The 23,399-nt window shown below is 40.4% G+C and overlaps 3 protein-coding genes across 3 annotated transcripts; all 3 read right to left on the bottom strand.

Annotated features, from left to right (window-relative positions):
- Positions 1–603: 603 nt before the first annotated feature.
- Positions 604–1,587, bottom strand: LOC136747168 (olfactory receptor 1E16-like). Its single transcript, XM_066700124.1, has one exon. The coding sequence runs from the start codon at positions 1,585–1,587 to the stop codon at positions 604–606; it is 984 nt and encodes a 327-aa protein (XP_066556221.1).
- Positions 1,588–6,301: 4,714 nt separating this feature from the next.
- LOC136747169 (olfactory receptor 1E16-like) lies at positions 6,302–7,291 on the bottom strand. The gene has a single exon (XM_066700125.1). It carries the CDS (start codon positions 7,289–7,291, stop codon positions 6,302–6,304), a length of 990 nt encoding a protein of 329 aa, XP_066556222.1.
- Positions 7,292–19,362: 12,071 nt separating this feature from the next.
- On the bottom strand, positions 19,363–20,340 carry LOC136747170 (olfactory receptor 1E16-like). The gene has a single exon (XM_066700126.1). It carries the CDS (start codon positions 20,338–20,340, stop codon positions 19,363–19,365), a length of 978 nt encoding a protein of 325 aa, XP_066556223.1.
- Positions 20,341–23,399: the final 3,059 nt, after the last annotated feature.

Consider the following 23,399-nt stretch of genomic DNA (forward strand, 5'->3'; position numbering starts at 1 on the left):
TACCCTTCTACCTGCTGCTTAATGAGGGAACTAGTCAAACTTGAAAATCAAATGGGTTCATAAACACAATAAAAGTAAAATAATAAAATCTCAAAGCTATTTTATCAGTATGTTGGATGAAACTTCTAGGAAATGTCTCATATTCCAAAAGAATTTGCTTCATACAACAATGAAAAAGGTACAAAGAATGCACTTATTATACATTTATTTTCCATTTCATGTGTAATGATAACATCAAATTATAAAACAGCAGAAAAAAAACGAAAACAAAACACATCAACACACAGCATTGTTCCCCTGAGCTCTCTAGTCTGGAACGGTAAACCAACAGGGAGCGGATTAACTGTCACACACCTGGCACAGCCTCATTATAGTGCTGTAAGAAATAAACTGGCATTCTGACACCGTGGGCTTGTCTTCAGTACATGAAAGACAACATGTTGCTTAGGAATTAGTTCAACACAATAAGGATCATTGTTTATCCTCACTTTCTCTTCCAGTGTATTTTACCAGATTACCATAATTTTCACTTCAGTCATTTGATTTAAAACCGCATTTTACAGACATCTTAAAACCCCACGTTATTGCGCTTATTCTCTCAAGTTATTCTTCTGTTCCATGTGAATTTAGCTTGTTCCATTTCTTGTAAAGCTTTCTTATTGTTGACATGATTTCCTCTGTTTTTAATGTATAAATGATTGGGTTCAGCATTGGTGGAATGACAGTAGCCAATGATGTATTCATTATCTTGACATCTGGATGAATGGTGGTGCTCACTCCAACAATGTAAGTGATATATATTGGAAGGAAAAAGATTGCCACCAACATTAGGTGGGAGGTGCAGGTTTTCATGGCTTTTAAGTGTCCCTCCGGTGTTGTTTTTTTTAACAGTGCAAATATTATACATACATAAGATAATGCAATCAGTGGGACTGGCGCCACAAAAAACATTGTTGTTCCCAATGTTTCCATTATGAAATTTGCATAACTGTCATTACAGGCCAGATGAAACACAGCTCCATAATCACAAAAATAGCTGTTTATCACTATAGATCTACAAAAGGATAATCTGGTAAATAAAAGTGTGGCTGTAATTAACGTTATTGCTGCAATAGCCCACATTACTGCTAAAATCACAACCATCGAGGTTTTGGTGATAATTGCGTGATATCTCAGTGGAAAGCATATAGCAACAAACCTGTCATAGGCTAGTGCAACAAGAGTGAGTGACTCCAAGGAGGCGTAGTACAAAAGTACAAAACCCATATTGGCCAAGCAAGCTTCATATCTGATGAAATGAGAATCAAAGAGGAAAGTGTCAATCATCTTTGGTATAATTGCTGTGCTGCCACAAACATCAACTATAGCTAAATTACAAACGGCAACATACTTAGGGGTGTGAAGGCTATGCTCCATGTATATAATGAACAGGATGAAGGAATTACCTAATATTGTTACCACATAAACAAAGCACAAGAAAATATAGGAATACTTTGCATTTGGTAGGTTAGATAAGCCACTGATATAAAAGAACTGAGGCTGAACAAATGTATCGTTCAGATCAATTGTTGAATTCAGGGAGTTCATGTCCAGGTTTCAGTCTTCAAGCTCTCATCTGTAATTACAAAAGTCATTACATTAATTTTAGTTTAATATTAACATGAGAATATGATATGGGCACATGGAATGCCCAAGTATTTATTTGCAAAAACATTTCAGCCATGACAGATTTTGAGTAGGAAGCTTATCAGATTATAATTCAACTGTTAATGTACTTAGTATAATGATTTTCTGATTAATTGCTTAATTTAATCCTTAATTGACCTAATAAAGCAATATACCATTCAATTATGTAATTAAGACCAAGGTTGGGACAAAAACCAGCAGGGCAGGGGGTACTCCAGGACTGGATTGAGAACCTCTGGCATACAGTATATCAGAAAGCAGAGCCTTTATTTTCTGTACTGTGTATTTCTCGAAAATCATTTTAACACTCAATCAGTAATAATAGTAATTAGTAATATGCTTAATTACAATATTTTAGGCTACCAACATATACAGATACCAAATTACAGTAAGAGAAAGAAAATAATAATATTCACCACATATAATTATAAATATAAGCTTAAAGGCATCAGGACTTGAAATGTCTGTTTGTCCAATTCTACAATAAAAACACTTGATTTGGTATTTTGTCCTACTCAGTGGAGTTAATCATATTTATATGCTGTGACAGATACAGTATTAAAAATGATGTCACTCTTTGCACCCCAGGGTGGTGAAGGGAGGCACCTTGTAGATCTGTATGTGTATTGGTCTCGTGTGTATTTGATTGTTTCTTAGAAGATCCCCTGACAGTTGCCAATAAAATAAATAGGAGCATACTAATTTCAAAAATATTATCGTATTAGCAAGAAAATACAACCTCAGTCCTCATGAGAGTAAAATTGACACTGTGTGATTTGGTTTGTTGCAGTAAATGTGTAAGTCAAGAGTAAGCAGAAAATATGGTAATAGTTACGTCAATGCTACGAGTCAAAATGGGGTAAAACTAATCTAAAAGTCCTAAACTAATCTAAAACGATAGGTTGCGAAGGCAACCCCGGTTATCTGAAAAAGGAAGCACTGCCCAAGGGGGAGGGGTTTCTACGCACTTCCGTAGGAACCCGATCAAAAAGGTCACTTTATCAAAGCTACCACTAGCCCCTGCACACGTCACTCAAAACAGGTCCCTTCCTCTTTGTATAAGTTAACGTTTACGCAGGTTCGTCCTCTTTTTCTGTGAGCTAGTTCTCCCGCGCGACCTTGCAACCCTTGCGCAGTGCTTCCTTTTTCAGATAACCGGGGTTGCATTCGCAACCAATCGTTATCTTTCAAGTCGGAAGCACTGCCCAAAGGGGAGGGGTTACTGTATAACAAAACCATTGCAAGGGAGGAGGCAGCGAGCTGATAAGGGAGCCTGCCCCGAGTTGCACCGCTAGGGGGCTGTTAAGGTACAACGCTTCAGTTGAAGCAACCCTTCGGATTCCAGTGAATCAGGCACCCCAGTGAGTGCTTCCAGCAACAGTAGAGACTTTTCAGCAGGAAACAGGCCCGGGAAGTAAAGTCATGGACACAAAGTTTGTTCGTTTATCCTCAGTTTATTGACAGTTTCACACAGCCTTTTATACATCTACATGCAGTGTTTCACATGAGTTTCGGGGCCGTCCCGAACCTGGATGATATTTTCTGGTCATATGTCCCGGGGCAGCTCAGAGACATGGGAAACAATAATTTATAAGGTTTTCTTTGTAATTAGTCCAGACATGGAAGTGCTGGTACCAAGGACATAGTACACACTTTACTGCTAGGAACGTGTTATAGATAATTTTGGTTCGTTACCCAAAGAACAGCCATGGCACCAGAAATTATTTCCATCTGCCACACAGATAAGTCTGAGCAGAGAAATCATAACAAGAGCAGAGGAATCCTAATAAGAACAAGTTTTAACTAGTAACTTACTGGAAAGTTTCTTATATTTTCTAACAGTTATACAGTGGGTATATACAATACATAAGGTGCAATTTTAGCCCAACAGGGGCCTCAGCAACACAACTCCAGACAGTAATCCCAGGGGCCCCGTAGGGCCACACTTGGGCCACCCAGGAGCGAGGACCACAGTCACGCTCTTATTTTCTAGAATCAGCTTATACAAAGCGGGGCTATAGAGGTCAACTCCTACATCCTCCGCTTACAGTAGCAAGGCTGGCTGCTCTACTAGTCCAGCTAGTAGCGAGGCCGTAATCTACTTGCACAATATATGGCGCGGCAATCAAGCAACTTGTACACCCTCCATGCATTATCATGGTAGTGGACCCCTGATCCAACAGGAGCGGGGCCACAGACCCACTGAAAATAAACATAATACACAGTCGGCTAGCCAATCAGAGTAGCCGAGCTGAAAGACAACAGTATGTATAACGTGGCAGCAGGAACATTTATGCTGCCATCGTGCAGCACAGGAGCATCCTTCTCAACTGAACAGTACAGTGATGCTCCAGTCCACAAGATTTAGGATGGAGCCACAGACCTGCTGTTTACACACAATATACACTGATCAGCCATAACATCATGACCATAGGTGAAGTGAATAACACTGATAATCTCGTTATCATGGCACCTGTCAGTGGGTGGGATATATTAGGCATAAGTGAACATTTTGTCCTCAAAGTTGATTTGCTAGAAGCAGGAAAAATGGGCAAGCGTAAAGGATCTGAGCGACTTTGACAAGGGCCAAATTGTGATGGCTAGATGACTGGGTCAGAGCATCTCCAAAACTGCAGCTCTTGGGGGTGTTCCCGGTCTGCAGTGGTCAGTACCTATCAAAAGTGGTCCAAAGAAGGAAAAGCGGTGAACCAGTGACAGGGTCATGGGCGGCCAAGGCTCATTGATGCACGTGGGGAGTGAAGGCTGGCCTGTGTGGTCCAATCCAACAGATGAGCTACTGTAGCTCAAATTGCTGAAAAAAATCATGCTGGTTCTGATAGAAAGGTGTCAGAACACACAGTGCAACGCAGTAGCCGCAGACCAGTCAGGGTGCCCATGCTGAGCCCTGTCCATTGCCAAAAGCACCTACAATGGGCACGTGAGCATCAGAACTGGACCACGTAGCAATGGAAGAAGGTGTCCTGGTCTGATGAATCACGAGTTCAAGGTGTTGACTTGGCCTCCAAATTCCCCAGATCTCAATCCAATCGAGCATCTGTGGGATGTGCTGGACAAACAAGTCCGATCCATGGGGGCCATACCTTGCAACTTACAGGACTTAAAGGATCTGCTGCTAACGTCTTGGTGCCAGATACCACAGCACACCTTCAGAGGTCTAGTGGAGTCCATGCCTTGATGGGTCAGGGCTGTTTTGGCCGCAAAAGGGGGACCTACACAATATTAGGCAGGTGGTCAAAATGTTATGGCTGATCGGTGTATCATTATAATGATAATATGTATATACAAATATAAATGTAGCGACTCGGTTGGGTGGATATATACATGGATCTATAAAGCCCAGCTATGAAGCGCAAATATTGCTTTTATTAACAATTATAATAAAAAGCCAAGAGGCATTTCAATTTACCACTCCTTCTATGCCTTTATTTCCTTGCCTTCAATTGTTAATTCTACAACTACTCCCCCTTCAGTCTCTATTGCTTTTCCTGCTTTGGTTCTTCCTTCCTCTTTCTTAATTAACTATTTTCAATAATTTTACTTCTATTTCTGTTCCTTTACCCACTCCATGCCCTTCTCACAGTGTGTCACATGTACATGTGGCAGCAGGATATGGCCTTTTATGGGATGCTTCTGTGAAACACTGCATTACTGTCAGCAGGGGGCAGAATTACCTGTACAACGAGTTTCCACATGAGACAGGACAAACAAGTGAGTTTTGTATGTTAGTATGTCTTGATGGAGTCAGAATTGCAGTGTAACATCACCTCTTTGTGAAGTAGCCCAGCATCAACAACACAGCCGAGATCCCCTTTACAGACTTTCAATCTCTGCTGTTGAATCCACATCTACCCTTCTACCTGCTGCTTAATGAGGGAACTAGTCAAACTTGAAAATCAAATGGGTTCATAAACATGATGAAAGTAAAATTAATGAAATCTCAAAGCTATTTTGTCAGTATGTTGGATGAAACTTCTAGCAAATGTCTTCGTACAACATTGAAAAGGTACAAATAATGCACTTATTATACATTTATTTTCCATTTCATGTGTAATATAACTTAACATCAAATTATGGAAGAGCAGAAAAAAAACAGAAAACACATCAACACACAGCATTGTTCCCCTGAGCTCTATTGTCTAGAGTGGTAAACCAACAGGCAGGGGATTAACTGTCACACACCTGGCACAGCCTCATTATAGTGCTTTAAGAAATAAACTGGCATTCTGACACTGTGGGCCTGTCTTCAGTATAAAGACAACATTTGCTTAGGAATTAGTTCACCCCAATAAGGATCATTCAGGGTTCGTCCTCACTTTCTTTTTCAGAGAAAAAACATACTAAAAGCATTATAACTTCACTAATTTGATTAAAAACATTCTACATACATGTTAAATGCACACATTACTGTGCTTATTCTCTCACATTATTCTACATTTTGCCTAGGAATTACTTCACCCCAATAGACATCATTCAGTGTTTATCCTCATTTTCCCTTCCAGTTTATATTACCAGTGATTTTAGTTTCACTAATTTGTTTTAAAACATTCTACTTACATCATTAAAGTCTACATGTCGTGGTGTATAATATCTCAAGTCATCTCCATATCTCAATATCTCCATGTGAATTTAGATTGTTCATTGTTTTGTAAAGCTTTTTAATTGTTGACATGATTTCCTCTGTTTTTAAAGAATAGATGATAGGGTTCAGCATTGGTGGAATGACGCAAGCCAAGGATGTATTAATTATCCTGGCATTTGGATGAATGGTGGAGCTCAATGTGGCAATATAAGTGGCACATATTGGAAGGTAAAAAATTGCCACCAAAAGTAGGTGGGAGGTGCAGGTTCCCATGGCTTTCAAACGTCCCTCATGTGTTGCAATTTTTAACAGTGCAAATATTATACATACATAAGATAATACAATCACTGCGACTGGCGCCACAAAAAATATTGTTGTTCCAAATGTTGCCACTATGAAATTTGGAGAATTGTCATTACAAGCTAGATGAAACGCAGGTCCATAATCGCAAAAATAGCTGTTTATCACTATAGATCTACAAAAGGACAATCTGGTAAATAAAAGTGTGGCTGTAATTGCCACTAGTGCTGCAATAGCCCACATTACTGCTAAAATCACAACCATCGAAGTATTGGTGATAATAGCGTGATATCTCAGTGGAAAGCATATAGCAACAAACCTGTCATAGGCTAGTGCAACAAGAATAAGTGACTGCAAGGAAGAGAAGAAAAGTACAAAACACATATTGGCCAAGCAAGCTTCATATCTGATGAACTGAGAATCAAAGAGGAAAGTGTCAATTAACTTTGGTATAATTGCTGTGCTGCCACAAACATCAACTATAGCTAAATTACAAACTGCAACATACTTAGGGGTGTGAAGGCTACGCTCCATGTATATAATGAACAGGATGAAGAAATTACCTAATATTGTTACCACATAAATTAAGCACATGAAAATATAGTAATACTTTGCATTTGGTAGGTTAGATAAGCCACCGATATAAAAGAACTGAGGCCGAACAAACGTAGCGTTCGGAGCGAGTGTTGAATTCAGATTGTTCATGTGCAGGTTTCAGTCTTCAAGCTCTCATCTGTAATTACAAAAGTCATTACCTTTATATTAGCTTAATCTTAACATGAGAATATGGGCACATTTGATCTTTCACAGGAATGCCCAAGTATTTATTTGCAAAAACATTTCATCCATGAAAGATAGGATTCTGATTAGGAAGCCTATCAGATTAGAATTCAACTGTTAAAGGTACTTACTATAAGATTTTTTTTTTTTTTTTGCTGATTACACATAGTCAAGTCACAAAAGTATTTTAGTAGACCCAGTTTTCACTGGTACATAAGTGCATGATGTACTGTATTGTATGTTCAGTCTATGAACCCAGCATATGAGTTTGTCTCTTCTGCATAATTATATATTTCAACAATTAATTTGCTGCAATATAAATATCAAGTTTACTGAAATGCCCTACAGCTTAATTTAGTTTGATAAAAAATATGAGGTTACACATTCTACCCAATATTTAAGTTTAAAATATGCAGATCAGTATTAAAATGTTTAGTCTTCCTGGTATATCTTATTTTAATGTATTCATATTATAGATTAATTGGCATGCAGGATTTGTATGTCATAAACATTTCAAGTACAACATATATTATAAAGGAGAGTTTCAACTGTGTATTTCTAGAAAATCATTTTAACACTCTGATAATTATAGTAAGTAATAATGTGTTTATTTTAAATTTTACAGGAAACCAACATATACAGATAACTGTAAGAGACAGAAAATAATAATACTCACATATAATTATAATTATAAACTTATAGGCATCAGGACTTGAGACGTCTGTTTGTCCTCTTTTGTAATAAAAGTACTTTATGTGCTATTTTGTTCTACTCAGTTGAGTGAATAATATTTATATGCTGCGACAGATACAGTATCAGAAATGACATCACTGTTTACATCCCAGGGTGGTGAAGGAAGGCACCTTGTAGATCTGTATGTGTATTGGTCTCCTGTGTGTATTTGATTGTTTCTTAGTAGATCCCCTGACAGTTGCCAATAAAATAAATAAAAACATTATCGTATTAGCAAGAAAATACAATCTCAGTCCTCATGAGAGTAAAATTAACAAAGTGCTTATACAGATAGTGGGTGATTTGGTTTGTTGCAGTTAATGGGTAATTCTAGAGTAAACATAAAATATGGTAATATTTACATCAATGCTACGTGCAGTGGAGTCAAAATGGGGTAAAACTAATCTAAAAGTACCCTCCCACTATATTTCTTAAAACCTATTCATAAACTAGCAGCAATTTCCTTGCCCCCAAAACCCAGAGTTTCAAACAGCACTGATTACAGTCCTTGATGCAAAAGAGCTCCTTTCAAAAGTGCAAAGTGCAGTAGTCTTCCTCCTCTTCACCCAGGATATGCGATGCTGTGGCTGTAGGATGAAGCCTACCAATGCAGGCAACACCATCCTTTTGTTTTGTTTTTGTTTTATTTCTTGGCATATGCCCAGATGTGAAAACTGGCAGCACATTAAAGAAACCTTTCACCATGTTGTCTCAATTTACATTTGTCATATTCTCATTACATGTCTGTGTAATCCAGAATATTTATTAATAAACCAGTTTACTTAATTTAAAGAGCCATACATTCCCTTCCCTGTAACCAAGCCGTTGTTGGGGTCTTTATTTTCCAGTCTTGCCATCTCTCTGCTTTCCAGCATGTCTCCACTCAGTCCTGTTGCCAGTAAGTCACTGCGCCCAGAGTCCCGCTTGCTATTACAGTCTCACTACACAACTGGCTTGTCCCCTCTCCTGCTTTCTCCACGTTTCCTGTGCTGCTTGCAGTCTCTGTCTCTCTGTAAGGGAATCTCTCATGCTCTGGATCTGCTTTATTGAGCCAATTCTGCTCTACAGGGCCATATTCACATACCAGGAGCAGCTCTCTCGGGTGCTCGACTGGAAGGCATAGTCCGGTATTTAGGGAAGCAGTCCTCTTCATCTCCATCTCAGGCTGAACCTTCCTGGATGTGCTGTCAAGGACAAAGGGGAGGTAGGTAATACAAGGCCAGAAGTATGTGCCTCACAGGGCTTTTGAAGCTCAACTGAACCCAAAACAGTGTTCCCAATATAGAGAGCCGGTCCTGTCGCATCCAACATGTAGAACCGGACAAATGTGGTGAGCGGCGAAGCCCAAGCTGCAGCCGCCCAGATGTCTGCCAAGGGGGCACCTTGAAAAAGGGCCCATGATGTGGCAACGCCTTAAGTCAAATGGGCCACCAGATGTTCAGGCACCAGGGTCCCAGTGGACTCGTAGGCCATGCTAATAGTGTCCACAATCCAATGTAAGAGGCGCTGCTTTCAAAGCACCTGACCCTGTGTCCACGCTCCATAGGACACAAACAGTTGGTGCAAGTGCCTAATGTTCTTAGTGTGTTCCAAATAGCACCTGAGGGCCCGAGCAGGGCAAAGCAGGTGAAGCCGACTCTCTTGCTCCGAAGTAAAGGGAGGAGGATGAAAAGCCATCAACTCAATAGGCCTGTTGACATGGAATAGAGACAGCACTTTTGGAAGGAACAGAGGGTTACGGTAGCACTGTGGAGTAGTGGTTAGGGCTCTGGACTCATAACTGGAAGCCAGTTACAGCCATCATTGTAGCCCATGTTTACCGGCATTGCGGTGTTGTTTGCTAATGTCTGTTTTGGTTCTTAATGAATCATGAATGCAGTTTGTTGGGGTAGAATATACATTTTATTTCTAACACTAAATTTAAATCTGTGCTGCAGGAAGTCTTGGAGTATTTAAACTGGTCTAAACTTACAGAGCAGGAGGGGGTGTTGGTGTCTCTCGGCTGCGTCACTCTGTTGCGCTTCCTGGAGTGTGAGTGGGGGGCGCGCAGTGCGCCACGTGCCTGTTTTCAGGGTTCGCGCTACTGCGCATCACCGCATGTATTGGTGTCAGAAGCTGTTATTATTGGAGGGATGGGAGTACTTGCACCCTGAATAATATAACCTCAGGAGGGAACTCTGATTGTCTCTAGTATGTAACTTGCTTATGCTGGAGACTCTTTATACATGAAAATCTACTGGACTGTCAAATTCTTTTTGGTTAAATTGAATTGAACAAAAGTGTGGTGAGGCCAAGTGTTACGACCCCACACTTGTGCAGTCTGTGTGGTGTCATTGTTTTCCCGTTTATGCTCTGACTCTCTCTCAGGTCTGGGTTCCTCCCTCATCACTCATCATTGGTCCATTTGTTTTCGTCATTCAATCAGAGGAGGCTCCGTGACTACTTCACCCCTCCTGTTTTCTCTGGCAGGAGGCTCGTCATTCTGAATGTGTTGTATGTGCTGTTCAGTGCTCTGTGTGTTTGCTGTTGTTGTACCCGCAGGTTTTGCTTGTATTGTCTTATGTATATCTTATTTGTTTCAATAACACTGTCACCCATCCCTGTAATAAGCCTGGGGAGGGAGAGGTAGGTAGGTTAGACGCCCCAGGGCTGAAATTCACATCGCATAGGATTGGGTTTCTGTTTCAACACACTAGGCTAGTCCTTCACGGTGAAGAGTTGTAGAAATCCAGAGAGAGATGTACCTCCAATTTTTATTACAAGCAGCTGCAAGGAAGAGGTTCAAGATGCAATCTCAAGAACAGTCATAGAGAAGTTACAAACTACTGACACTTTTATGCAGACCAGACAGGAGAGAAAGATAACAGGGCCCACATGTCTGTCCCGTGATGAGTGGAAGTTTGGTTTCTGCATGACAACTGCTCAGGAAGACCCATATATAGTCAAACCAGGGAGGAATTAAGACATACGTAATGTTTAATATAAGGGGGGTTTGTATGGTGTATCAAGCCCAAATTGCTGGTAAAAACTGGTTCTGATCAGACTCTGTTCTTCTAGGTATCAGGGTTGAACTATAGCACAGTACCGTAGCACAGTGAGACAGTGACACAGTGACCTTGTTTACACAGACACACAGGGAAAGAAATGCAGTTCTTCAACGGGGTGCCACAATGTGTATTTTTGGGCTAGGCTAGGAGGGTGTTGTGTTAAAAAAAAAGCAAGGACCAAGTGTAAAACAATGGTTTACAATTTAAGAAAAGCAAACCTTGAAGGTATGAGGTGGCACTCAGCGTTAGACTGGTGCACACTGAATACAGATTCAGTTGAAAATGGATGGTTATATTTTAAGAATATACTACTTGAGGCTCAGGAGAAATTTGTACCAGAATATAGCAAATTGATTACCAAAAAACATTGGCCAAAATGATTTAATAGAAGTATGCAAAAAAATTATATCAAGAGAAAGAAAATGCTGTTTAGCGCATACAAAAGGGATAGAGACGAAACAAAATACAAAGAATATGTTGAACTGCAAAGAGATCTTAAGAAACATAGCCCTTGGAGCTAAAACTAATGCAAAGATCTTTTTCAATACTACAACAGCAAGAGATCAATAAAGGAGGAAGTGAAACAGATAAAGGGCAAAAATGTAAGTATATTGGAAAATGAACAAGATGTGGCAAATGTTCTAAATGAGTATTTCACAGAGGTTTTTACAAAAGGAAAAAGATACCATGCCACAGGTTAACAATCAGTCCAGTCAAACCCTAAGAGAGATCAGGATAAATGAGGAGGAGGTACTAAAGGGACTAGCAGAATTAAAAACAAACAAATCACCTGGGCCGGATGGTATATTTCCAACAGTACTTAAAGAAATTAGGGAAATTATTTATAGGCTGCTAAGTCAAATATTCAGATTTGTACCTGCTATAGCTCCCATCTGTCTATCCTCTGATCAGCTTTCTTTGGGAATTAAATCTTGATGTTGCAAACCCAGGTCTGTGGATCAATGTCTTGATCTGTTTGATCTGTTTCTTTTATAGGGCACTGTAGTGTTGAAAAGCGCATTTTCTGCTTTGATGTTCTCATCTGTAAGACCGAGCAATTTCAAAGCGCTTTCACATTGCTAGGCTATGTTTCAGTTTTATGCTATTTTTATAACTGATTCTTTGTTTTATAATTGTATATGTCTGTATATGCATACCGATTTATAAACCAGTTTACTCAATTTTTGTGTAAAGTTTATTTTATTATTATTTATCTTGTTTATGTACAGTACTGTGCAAAAGATTTTGGCAGGTGTGAAAAAATGCTTTCAAAAATAGACATGTTAATAGATTATATTTATCAATTAACTAAATGCAAAGTGAGTGAACAGAAGAAAAATCTACATCAAATTCATATTTGCCTTCAAAACAGCATCAATTCTTCTAGGTACACTTGCACACAGTCACTGATTTTGTAGGCATATACACTCACCTAAAGGATTATTAGGAACACCTGTTCAGTTTCTCATTAATGCAATTATCTAACCAACCAATCACATGGCAGTTGCTTCAATGCATTTAGGGGTGTGGTCCTGGTCAAGACAATCTCCTGAACTCCAAACTGAATGTCTGAATGGGAAAGAAAGGTGATTTAAGCAACTTTGAGTGTGGCATGGTTGTTGGTGCCAGACGGGCTGGTCTGAGTATTTCACAATCTGCTCAGTTACTGGGATTTTCACGCACAACCATTTCTAGGGTTTACAAAGAATGGTGTGAAAAGGGAAAAACATCCAGTATGCGGCAGTCTTGTGGGCGAAAATGCCTTGTTGATGCTAGAGGTCAGAGGAGAATGGGCCGACTGATTCAAGCTGATAGAAGAGCAACTTTGACTGAAATAATCACTCGTTACAACCGAGGTATGCAGCAAAGCATTTGTGAAGCCACAACACGTACAACCTTGAGGCGGATGGGCTACAACAGCAGAAGACCCCACCGGGTACCACTCATCTCCACTACAAATAGAAAAAGAGGCTACAATTTGCACAAGCTCACCAAAATTGGACAGTTGAAGACTGGAAAAATGTTGCCTGGTCTGATGAGTCTCGATTTCTGTTGAGACATTCAGATGGTAGAGTCAGAATTTGGCGTAAACAGAATGAGAACATGGATCCATCATGCCTTGTTACCACTGTGCAGGCTGGTGGTGGTGGTGTAATGGTGTGGGGGATGTTTTCTTGGCACACTTTAGGCCCCTTAGTGCCAATTGGGCATCGTTTAAATGCCACGGCCTACCTGAGCATTGTTTCTGACCATGTCCATCCCTTTATGACCACCATGTACCCATCCTCTGATGGCTACTTCCAGCAGGATAATGCACCATGTCACAAAGGTCGAATCATTTCAAATTGGTTTCTTGAACATGACAATGAGTTCACTGTACTAAACTGGCCCCCACAGTCACCAGATCTCAACCCAATAGAGCATCTTTGGGATGTGGTGGAACGGGAGCTTCGTGCCCTGGATGTGCATCCCACAAATCTCCATCAACTGCAAGATGCTATCCTATCAATATGGGCCAACATTTCTAAAGAATGCTTTCAGCACCTTGTTGAATCAATGCCACGTAGAATTAAGGCAGTTCTGAAGGCGAAAGGGGGTCAAACACAGTATTAGTATGGTGTTCCTAATAATCCTTTAGGTTAGTGTAGTCAGGTGTATGATTAAACAATTATTCCAGACAGTTGCTAATGATCATCCATTCAATATGTAGGTTGAAACACAATCATTAACTGAAACAGAAACAGCTGTGTAGGAGGAATAAAACTGGGTGAGGAACAGCCAAACTCAGCTAACAAGGTGAGGTTGCTGAAGACAGTTTACTGTCAAAAGTCATACACCATGACAAGACTGAGCACAGCAACAAGACACAAGGTAGTTATACTGTATCAGCAAGGTCTCTCCCAGGCAGACATTTCAAGCCAGACAGGAGTTTCCAGATGTGCTGTCCAAGCTCTTTTGAAGAATCACAAGGAAACGGGCAATGTTGAGGACCGTAGACGTATTGGTCGGTCAAGGAAACTTACAGCAGATGAAAGACACATCATGCTTACTTCCCTTCGCAATCGGAAGATGTCCAGCAGTACCATCAGCTCAGAATTGGCAGAAAACAGTGGGACCCTGTACACCCATCTACTGTCTGGAGAAGTCTGGTCAGAAGTGGCCTTCATGGAAGACTTGTGGCCAAAAAGCCACACCTCCGACGTGGCCAAGGCCAAGCGACTCCCATAGACACAGGCGCCTGGACCGTCAAGGGTGGAGCCGGCGACTGCTCGGGCTTGGCGGCAGCGGCGGTGAAGGCGGTGACTGCAGGTTCGGGACCTGGATCGCGACCTCTGGTTCGACGGCGGCAGCCAGGATCGGGACCTGGATCGGGACCTCTGGTTCGACAGCGGCGGCCGGGATCGGGACCGGGATCTGGACCTCTGGTTCAGCGGCGGCGGCCGGGTTCGGGATCGGGATCTGGACCTCTGGTTCGGCAGCGGCGGCCGGGATCGGGACCTGGACCTGGATCTCTAGTGCGGCGGCGGTGGCGGCCAGGTTCGGGACCTGGATCGCGACCGCTGGTTCGACGGCGGCGGCCGGGTTTGGGACCGGGATCTGGACCTCTGGTTCAGCGACTGGGATCGGGATCTGGATTGGGACCTCTGGTTCGGCGGAGGCGGCCAGGTTCGGGACCTCTGGTTCGGTTTTCCTGGCATGGTTTGGATCCACTTGTCCCCTTGGAGGGAAGGGTCACTGCAAATTATTACAAAGTGATCACCTTTATCCTATGGTGAAACATTTCTATCCTGATGGGAGTGGTCTCTTCCAGGATGACAATGCCCCCATCCACAGAGCACAAGGGGTCACTGAATGGTTTGATGAGTATGAAAATAATATAACTCATATGCTAGGACCTTTGCAGTCACCAGATCTAAACCCCATTGAACACCTATGGGAGATTTTGGACAGACGTGATAGGCAGCACTCTCCACCACCATCATCAAAACACCAAATGAAGGAATATCTCTTGGAAGAATGGTGTTCATCCCTCCAGTAGAGTCCAGAGACTCATAGAATCTGTGCCAAGAGCATTGAAGCTGTTCTGGCAGCTCATGGTGACCCAACACCTTACTGGGACACTTCATGTTTATATTAATGTTTGTTAGTTAGTTAGTGTTTGCTTGGAGATCATGTGACAGTGCTTTGATGAAAGTAACTACGTATCTTGTACTCTGAGTACTTTTTAAATTAGCTACTTCTTACTCTTACTTGAGTAGTTTTTTATACCAGTACTTTTACTTCTACGTCTAAAATTTAATCAAATTAACAGTACATCTACTTGAGTAGGACTTTTCAGTACTCTTTCCACCTCTGCATGTGAAAGCATATGATATGTTATACTTAGATTTTCAGAAAGCTTTTGAGAAGGTTCCACACCAAAGACTGATCCTCAAATTGGAAGTTGTAGGCATTCAGGGTAATGTAAGTAGCTGGATTATGAACTGGTTGATGTATAGGTAACAGAGGGTGTCGATTAGAGGAGTCGCTTCTAACTGGAGTGAGGTTGTTAGTGGAGTTCCACAGGGATCAGTACTAGGGCCTTTGCTTTTTCTAATTTATATTAATGATCTGGACTCTGGGATAGTTAGCAAACTTCTCAAGTTTGCAGATGATACTAAAATGGGTGGTTCAGCAAACACTATCTCGGCAGCACAGGCTATTCACACACTTTCTACCCCTAGATCCTAGACCAAGAGGGGAGTTTGTAACACCCAGCTCACAGACAAACAAATGTCAGTCAATGGGGCAGGTCCCACAACAAAGTCACCCCTCGAGTCAAGTGTGCCACCAGTGTTCATGTAACAGCTTTCCTGCTGACTTGTAGGCTATGGAGATTGTGTTCACGATCCAGTGCAAGAGGCACTATTTGGAAAGCACCTGGCCCTGTATCCGCTCACCATAGACACAAATACCTGGTCAGCATGCCAAATGTCTTTAGTGTGGTTCATGTAGAACCTAAGGGCCTGCGCAGGTGCAGGTGTAGCCAACTCTCCTCCTCCAAAGAGAAGGGAAGAGGATGAACAGCCATCAACTCTACTGGCCTGTTCACATAGAAGGGAGATATCCCTGGACCCATCCTCCTGCAAAACGTACCCATGAGGGGTGTAAGGACAGAGCATGCAACTCTCTCTCACATTTGGCAGATGTTATCACCGGGAGAAATGTGGCCTTCAGTAACACTAACCTGAGGTCAGCTGATTGCAATGGCTCAAATGCGGCTTTGGAAAGTACTTCCAGCACTACATCAGGGTGCCAGGCAGGCAGGGAAAGTAAACAAATGGGGCCCAGGTGGCTCACCATCGATCCAGGCATGACACCCGGAGATGGCCACCAGTTACACCTTGGGCATGGATGGAAACTGCTCCTGCAGAAATTGCACTATGAACCTTGTCCTGGCACCAAGTTTGGAAAGTCTGCCAGTGGTAGGAGTACTGTGACCTTGTAAAGGGAGCTCTCACCGACTGTATAGTGGACACTTCCACTTCCAACAGACCCCAGGATGTTGGATGATCCTGCTCAGAGACCAGGCCCAGAGCTGGAGCAGGCCTGGGTTAGGGTGCCACAGTGTGCACTGTGCCTAGCACCGCAGGTCTACCCTTAAGGGGAAGCTGCCAGGGCTGTCCGCTCAGGAGGGAGACCAGTGTCCATATGCATAACACTGAGAGTGTTAAATCAGTCCTAAGTGCCTGAATTATCTGCGAATGATGTCAGTTTGGTGCTACTTTTACTCTTAGGAGTAAAAGCTATTCATCAATATTCATTAGAATTAAAAGTACTCCTAACTCGACTACAAGGTCCCCTAACTAGTTAGGAGTTGGTAGATGGCAGCAATGAGAAGACTAATGAGCGCGCCTTCTGTGAAAGGAAATGTGTTACAGCGGTATGATAATGAAGAGTTATTGTGATGATATAGATTGGACAGAAATTGAATATTTGGAATGCAGTTTCTTCCACAATTGTCAGAAATGCAGCACTATCAGCAAGGATAAAGGTGGTGAGAATGGTGCAGTGCCTGGTAACAGGGAACATGCAATAATGTAGTAGTGATGATTTGGGACCAGCAGAATTTTCTGTATAAAAACCATCTCTGTGCTCATTCCTCTTTGTATACACTTTAACTTTGTGACACTCCTTAATTGCAAAGTTTTGTCTTGCCTTTTGTGCCTGCAATGCTGAGCATTTAACTAGTGATAGATCCTTTTGTTCTCAATCTCGGCTTGTCTTATTCTACCCTCACTTTTGAATTGTCTGTCTTGGCTGGTTCGTCTGATCAGTGAGCCTATGCCTATTTAACCTACCTTGATTCTGGCCTTCCCCTACATACCTGTTTGCCAGCCCAAGACCGCCTGCCTAACCACTGGTTTCTACTGTGCTCCGCACCTGGGTCCGCATCCCTTGGCTGCCTCCCTGACAGTAAACTTCACCTTTTTCCATGGATACATTGAAGCTCCTGGAGTTTAAATCCATTTTAGTCAAGCAGGGTGCAATGCTAGGGGACCATGCAAGAATGCTTAGGCTAATCGAGTCAACCCTGGACCAGATTGTCAAAAGACCTGGCATCCCTTGTCTGCCTCCCTGACAGGTGGATATATACATATAAATATAAAGCCCAATAAAGTGCAAATACTGCATTAATTAATGATAATACTAAAAAATGTAAAGAGCCACTTATATTTACCACTCCTGCTATGCCTTCTGTTTCCTTGCTTTCAATTGCTAATTCCACACCTACTCCCTCTGAAGTCTCTACTGTTTTTCCTGCTTTGGTTCTTCCATCCTGTTTAGTAACTCTTCTCAATCATTTTACATATATTTCTGTTCCTTTACCCACTCCATCTCCTTCTCACAGTGTGTCAGTTGTACATGTATCTGTGGCAGCAGGATAGAGCTTTTTATGGGATGCCTCTGTGACACTGTATTACTGTCAACAGGGGGCAGAATTACCTGTAGAACGAGTTTCCACACGAGACAGGACAAACAAGTGAGTTTGTATGTGAGTGTGTGTCTTGATGGAGTCAGAATTGCAGTGTAACATCACCTCTTTGCGAAGTAGCCCAGCATCAACAACATGTATGTTTCCATTTGCCTGAATCAGAAAGCCGTATTTAAATCAGACAGCATTCAGAAAGTGTAACAACTGCAGTATCATGCACTTCCACCAGTGCCCAGCAGAGGTTGTCATTACCCTCTCCATACCAGTCACCTCTTCCAGCTTCAATCAGTCACTCATTCAATCTCACAACACCACTCTGATTACTCACCATACACCTGCTCGCCATCATCTGCTTCTCCCACCGAGCTTTATGAATCCCCCTGCCCCATGGACCGTGACAGAAACATCTGCATGCACTCTAAGGGACTAGACCCCCTTTACAGATGTTCAATCTCTGCTGTTGAATCTACCCCTACTCTTCTACCTGCTGCTTAATGAAAGAACTAGCAATATTAAGAAACAGATGGGATTATAAACATAATAAATCTTATAATACAATCTCAATGCTATTTTGTCAGTATGTTGGATCAAACGTCTAGCAAACATCATACATCACAAAATAATTTGCTTCATACAGAAATGATAAGGTATAAATAATTTCAAGTTTATTTTGCATTGCACTTATACATTTATTTTTTCCATTTAATGTGGCATTACTATGACTTAACACCAAATAATTGAAATACAGCAGAGAAAAAAAAAATACATCAATACACAGCAATGTTCCCCTAAACTCTCTAGTCTGGAGCGGTCAGCCAACAGGGAGCGGATTAACTGTCACAAACCTGGCACAGCCTCATTATAGTGCTGTAAGAAATAAACTGTCATTCTGACACCATGGGCCTGTCTTCAGTACATGAAAGACAACATTTGCTCAGGAATTAATTCACCCCAATAAAGCTCATTCAGTGTTCATTCTCACTTTCTCTATCAGTGTATATTACCAGACTAAAACCATTTTAACTTCATTAATTTGATTTATAACCACATTGTACATACATCTTGAAAGCCCACGTTACTGTGTTTATTCTCTCACATTATTCTACATTTTGCCTAGGAATTACTTCTTCCCAATAGACATCATTCAGTGTTTATCCTCATTTTCTTTTCCAGTTCATATTTCCAGTGATTTTATGTTCATTCATTTATTTTTAAATCACATTCTACTTACATAAGTCTTATTATTCTGTTCCATATGAATTTAGCTTGTTACTTTTTTTGTAAAGCTTTTTTATTGTTGACATGATTTCCTCTGTTTTTAAAGAATAGATGATAGGGTTCAGCATTGGTGGAATGACGCAAGCCAAGGATGTATTAATTATCCTGGCATTTGGATGAATGGTGGAGCTCAATGTGGAAATATAAGTGGCACAAATTGGAAGATAAAAAATTGCCACCAAAATTAAGTGGGAGGTGCATGTTTTCATGGCTTTCAAACGTCCCTCCTGTGTTGCAATTTTTAACAATGCAAATATTATACATACATAAGATAACGCAATCACTGCAACTGGCGCCACAAAAGATAATGTTGTTCCCAATATTCCCATTATGAAACTTGGAGAATTATCATTACAAGCCAGAAGAATTGCAGGTCCATAATCACAAAAATAGCTGGTTATCACTATAGATCTACAAAAGGACAATCTGGTAAATAAAAGTGTGGCTGTAATTACCATTATTGCTTTGATAGCCCACATTACTGCTAAAATCACAACCATCGAAGTACTGGTGATAATAGTGTGATATCTCAGTGGAAAGCATATAGCAACAAACCTGTCATAAGCTAGTACAACAAGAGTGAGTGACTGCATGGCGGAGAAGAAAAGTACAAAATACATATTAGCCAAGCAAGCTTCATATCTGATGAACTGAGAATCAAAGAGGAAAGTGTGAATTAACTTTGGTATAATTGCTGTGCTGCCACAAACATCAACTATAGCTAAATTACAAACAGCAACATACTTAGGGGTGTGAAGGCTACGCTCCATGTATATAATGAACAGGATGAAGGAATTACCTAATATAGTTACCACATAAACAAAACACAAGAAAATATAGTAATACTTTGCATCTGGTAGGTTAGATAAGCCACTGATATAAAAGAACTGAGGCCGAACAAACGTAGCGTTCGGAGCGAGTGTTGAATTCGGGGAGTTCATGGGCAGGTTTCAGTCTTCAAGCTCTCATCTGTAATTACAAAAGCAATAACCTTAATTTTAGTTTAATATTAACACGAGAATACGATATGGGCACATGTGCAATGGACATTGATCTTTCACAGGAATGCCCAAGTATTTCTTTGCAAAAACATTTCAGACATTAAAAATAAGTGTACATAAGTGTACGGTGTACTGCATTGTACGTACAGTCTATGAACCCAGCATACAAGTATGTCTCTTTTGCATCATTATATATTCCAACAATTCATTGGCTGAAAAAAACAACAACCTCAAGTTTACTGACATGCCCTACAAATTAATTTAGTTCTGATGAGATAAGGTTACAAGTTTTACCCAATATTTAAGTGCTGAATATACAGATCAGTATTAAAATGTTGAATCTTCCTGTAATGTCTTATTATAATGTATTTCCAGCCAATTCCTTAGTTATCGATTTGATGGCATGCAGACTGCATAAACGTCTCAAGTACAGCATACATTATAAAGGAGAGTCTTTATTTTATCTACTGTGTATTTCTAGAAAATCTTTTTAACACTCAGTCAATCAGTGATAATAATAGTAATTAGTAATATGCTTAATTACAATGTTTTAGGCAACCAACATATACAGACACCAAATAACAGTAAGAGAATGAAAATAATACTCACCACATGTAATTATAATAATAAACTTATAAGCATCAGGACGTGAGACATCTGTTTGTCCTGTTCTATAATAAAGCACTTTATGTGGTATTTTGTTCTACTCAGATGAGTGACTCATATTTATATGCTGCGACAGATACAGTATTATAAATGATGTCACTGTTTGCACCCCAAGGTGGTGACGGGAGGTACCTTGTAGATCTGTATGCGTATTGGTCTCCTGTGTGTTTCTGATTGTTTAGTACATGCCCTGACAGTTGCCAATAAAATACATAAACTCATATACTCATTTAAAAAAAATATGATTGTATTAGGAAGAAAATTATATATATATATATATATATATATATATATATATATATATATATATATATATCTCTTAAGTATCTTAAATGAAATTGTCTTATAACTACTCGTCCCAGAAACCTTATGTCCCAGATGGTGGCACCGGCGGGTGGTCAAGACATTGGTAACCAAAATGGCTGACTACGCCACTATGAGGGGCCGTTCAATTAAAAAATAACAGAAAATGAAATCATATACCAAAGTGGATATGTCATGTGGCAGAAAAAATAATACATATACCAAAGTGGATATATCATATAGTAGAAAAACTAAAAAATCATATACCTAAATGTATATATCATATGGAACAAAAATATAAATCATATACCAACGTGGATATTTCATATAGCAGAACAAATATGCCACTCTGCAAAAAAATATATATATCAGAAAGAAATACGTCACTTTGCACAAAAAATATAAAGCAAAGTCACAAGGTTGGAGATGCTGGGTTGGACATGCACAGAGTGCCCAGGTGGTTAGAGATGAGAGCAGATCCTTCACAGGGTCACACTGTTTTCAGTGCAGCAAATTCATACACACTGTATTTTTTAAAGGAAAACAAATAAAACAGGGAGTACAGGTGCCTTCTGACATTTTATTTTGGCTCTTCAGCAAACATGCAATAACAGAGAAATAAAACAAAATGTCCTCCTCATGGATGTAAATGCTCAGAAAACACAACTAAAATGGCACTACCTGGTTGCAATATACAGGAATTGCATTTCGTACTGCAAGATAAATATCTAAATATGGAGAAAATTTTAATCTAGTTAAATTACATCCTACATAGATCTATAACATGGGAAAAAATACAAACAAAATGCCAGCTGAAATGTAACCTGTAAAATTTAAAATGGAACCTACTAGTAGGAAAGTCCTGAAATGTTTGTACCTCAATACCAGGAGTATAAGGAACAAGATGTTGGACTTGGAAGCCACAGTGCTGGCATGTGACTATGATGTTTTAGGAGTGACAGAAACATGGCTTACACAAAACGATGGGGATGAATACAAGTTGAGAGGATACACACAGTTTAGGAGAGACAGGCAAAATCGAAGAGGGGGTGGGGTAGCATTATATGTGAAAAATGACATTATGGCAGAAGAACTCAAATTAGATCCCAGTAACGGAACAGAATCTTTGTGGGTGAAACTTTTGGACAAGAGATGTGGAGGATTAGTGGTTACAGACCAATGGTTGAGATGGTAAATGACTGTTTTCTAACTCAATTTGTCAGAGAACCAACCAGGGAGAGTGCATGCACTGACTTGATCTTTTCAAATGACCAAGATAGAGTCAGAGGGACACTAGTTAGAGAACCAATGGCAAACTGTGATCACAATATGGTTAGCTTTGAGGCATTCTTTCAAAAAACAAGGACCAAGTCTAAAACAATGGTCTATAATTTCAGAAAAGCAAACCTTGAAGGTATGAGGTAGACTGGAGCACACTGGATACAGATTCAGTTGAAAATGGAAGGTTATATTTTAAGAATATACTACTTGAGGCTCAGCAGCAATTTGTCACAAACTTAGCAAAGTGAGCACAAAAAACAGTGGCCAAAATTGATTAACAGATGTATGCAAAAAATACCAAGAGGAAACAATGTTGTATAAAGCATACACATTGGACGGAGACTAAACAAAATACATAGAATATGTTGAGCAGCAAAGAGATCTTAAGAAAGGGATCAGGAAAGCAAAGTGGGAAATAGAAAGAAACATAGCTCTTGGAGCTAAAACTAATGCAAAGAGCTTTTTTCAATATTACAACAGTAAGGGAGGAAGTGAAACAGATAAAGGGCAAAAATGGATTATCTTGGAAAATGAACAAGATGTAGCAAATGTTCTAAATGAGTATTTCACAGAGGTTTTTACAAAAGAAAAGACAGATGACATGCCACAGGTTAACAATCAGTCCAGGCAAACCCTAAGAGAGATCAGGATAAATGAGTAGGAGGTACTAAAGGGACTAGCAGAATTAAAAACAAACAAATCACCTGGGCATGATGGTATATTTCCAACAGTACTTAAAGAAATGAGGG

The sequence above is a fragment of the Amia ocellicauda genome, chromosome 3 (genome assembly GCF_036373705.1).
Source record: "Amia ocellicauda isolate fAmiCal2 chromosome 3, fAmiCal2.hap1, whole genome shotgun sequence".
Lineage (NCBI taxonomy): Eukaryota > Metazoa > Chordata > Actinopteri > Amiiformes > Amiidae > Amia > Amia ocellicauda.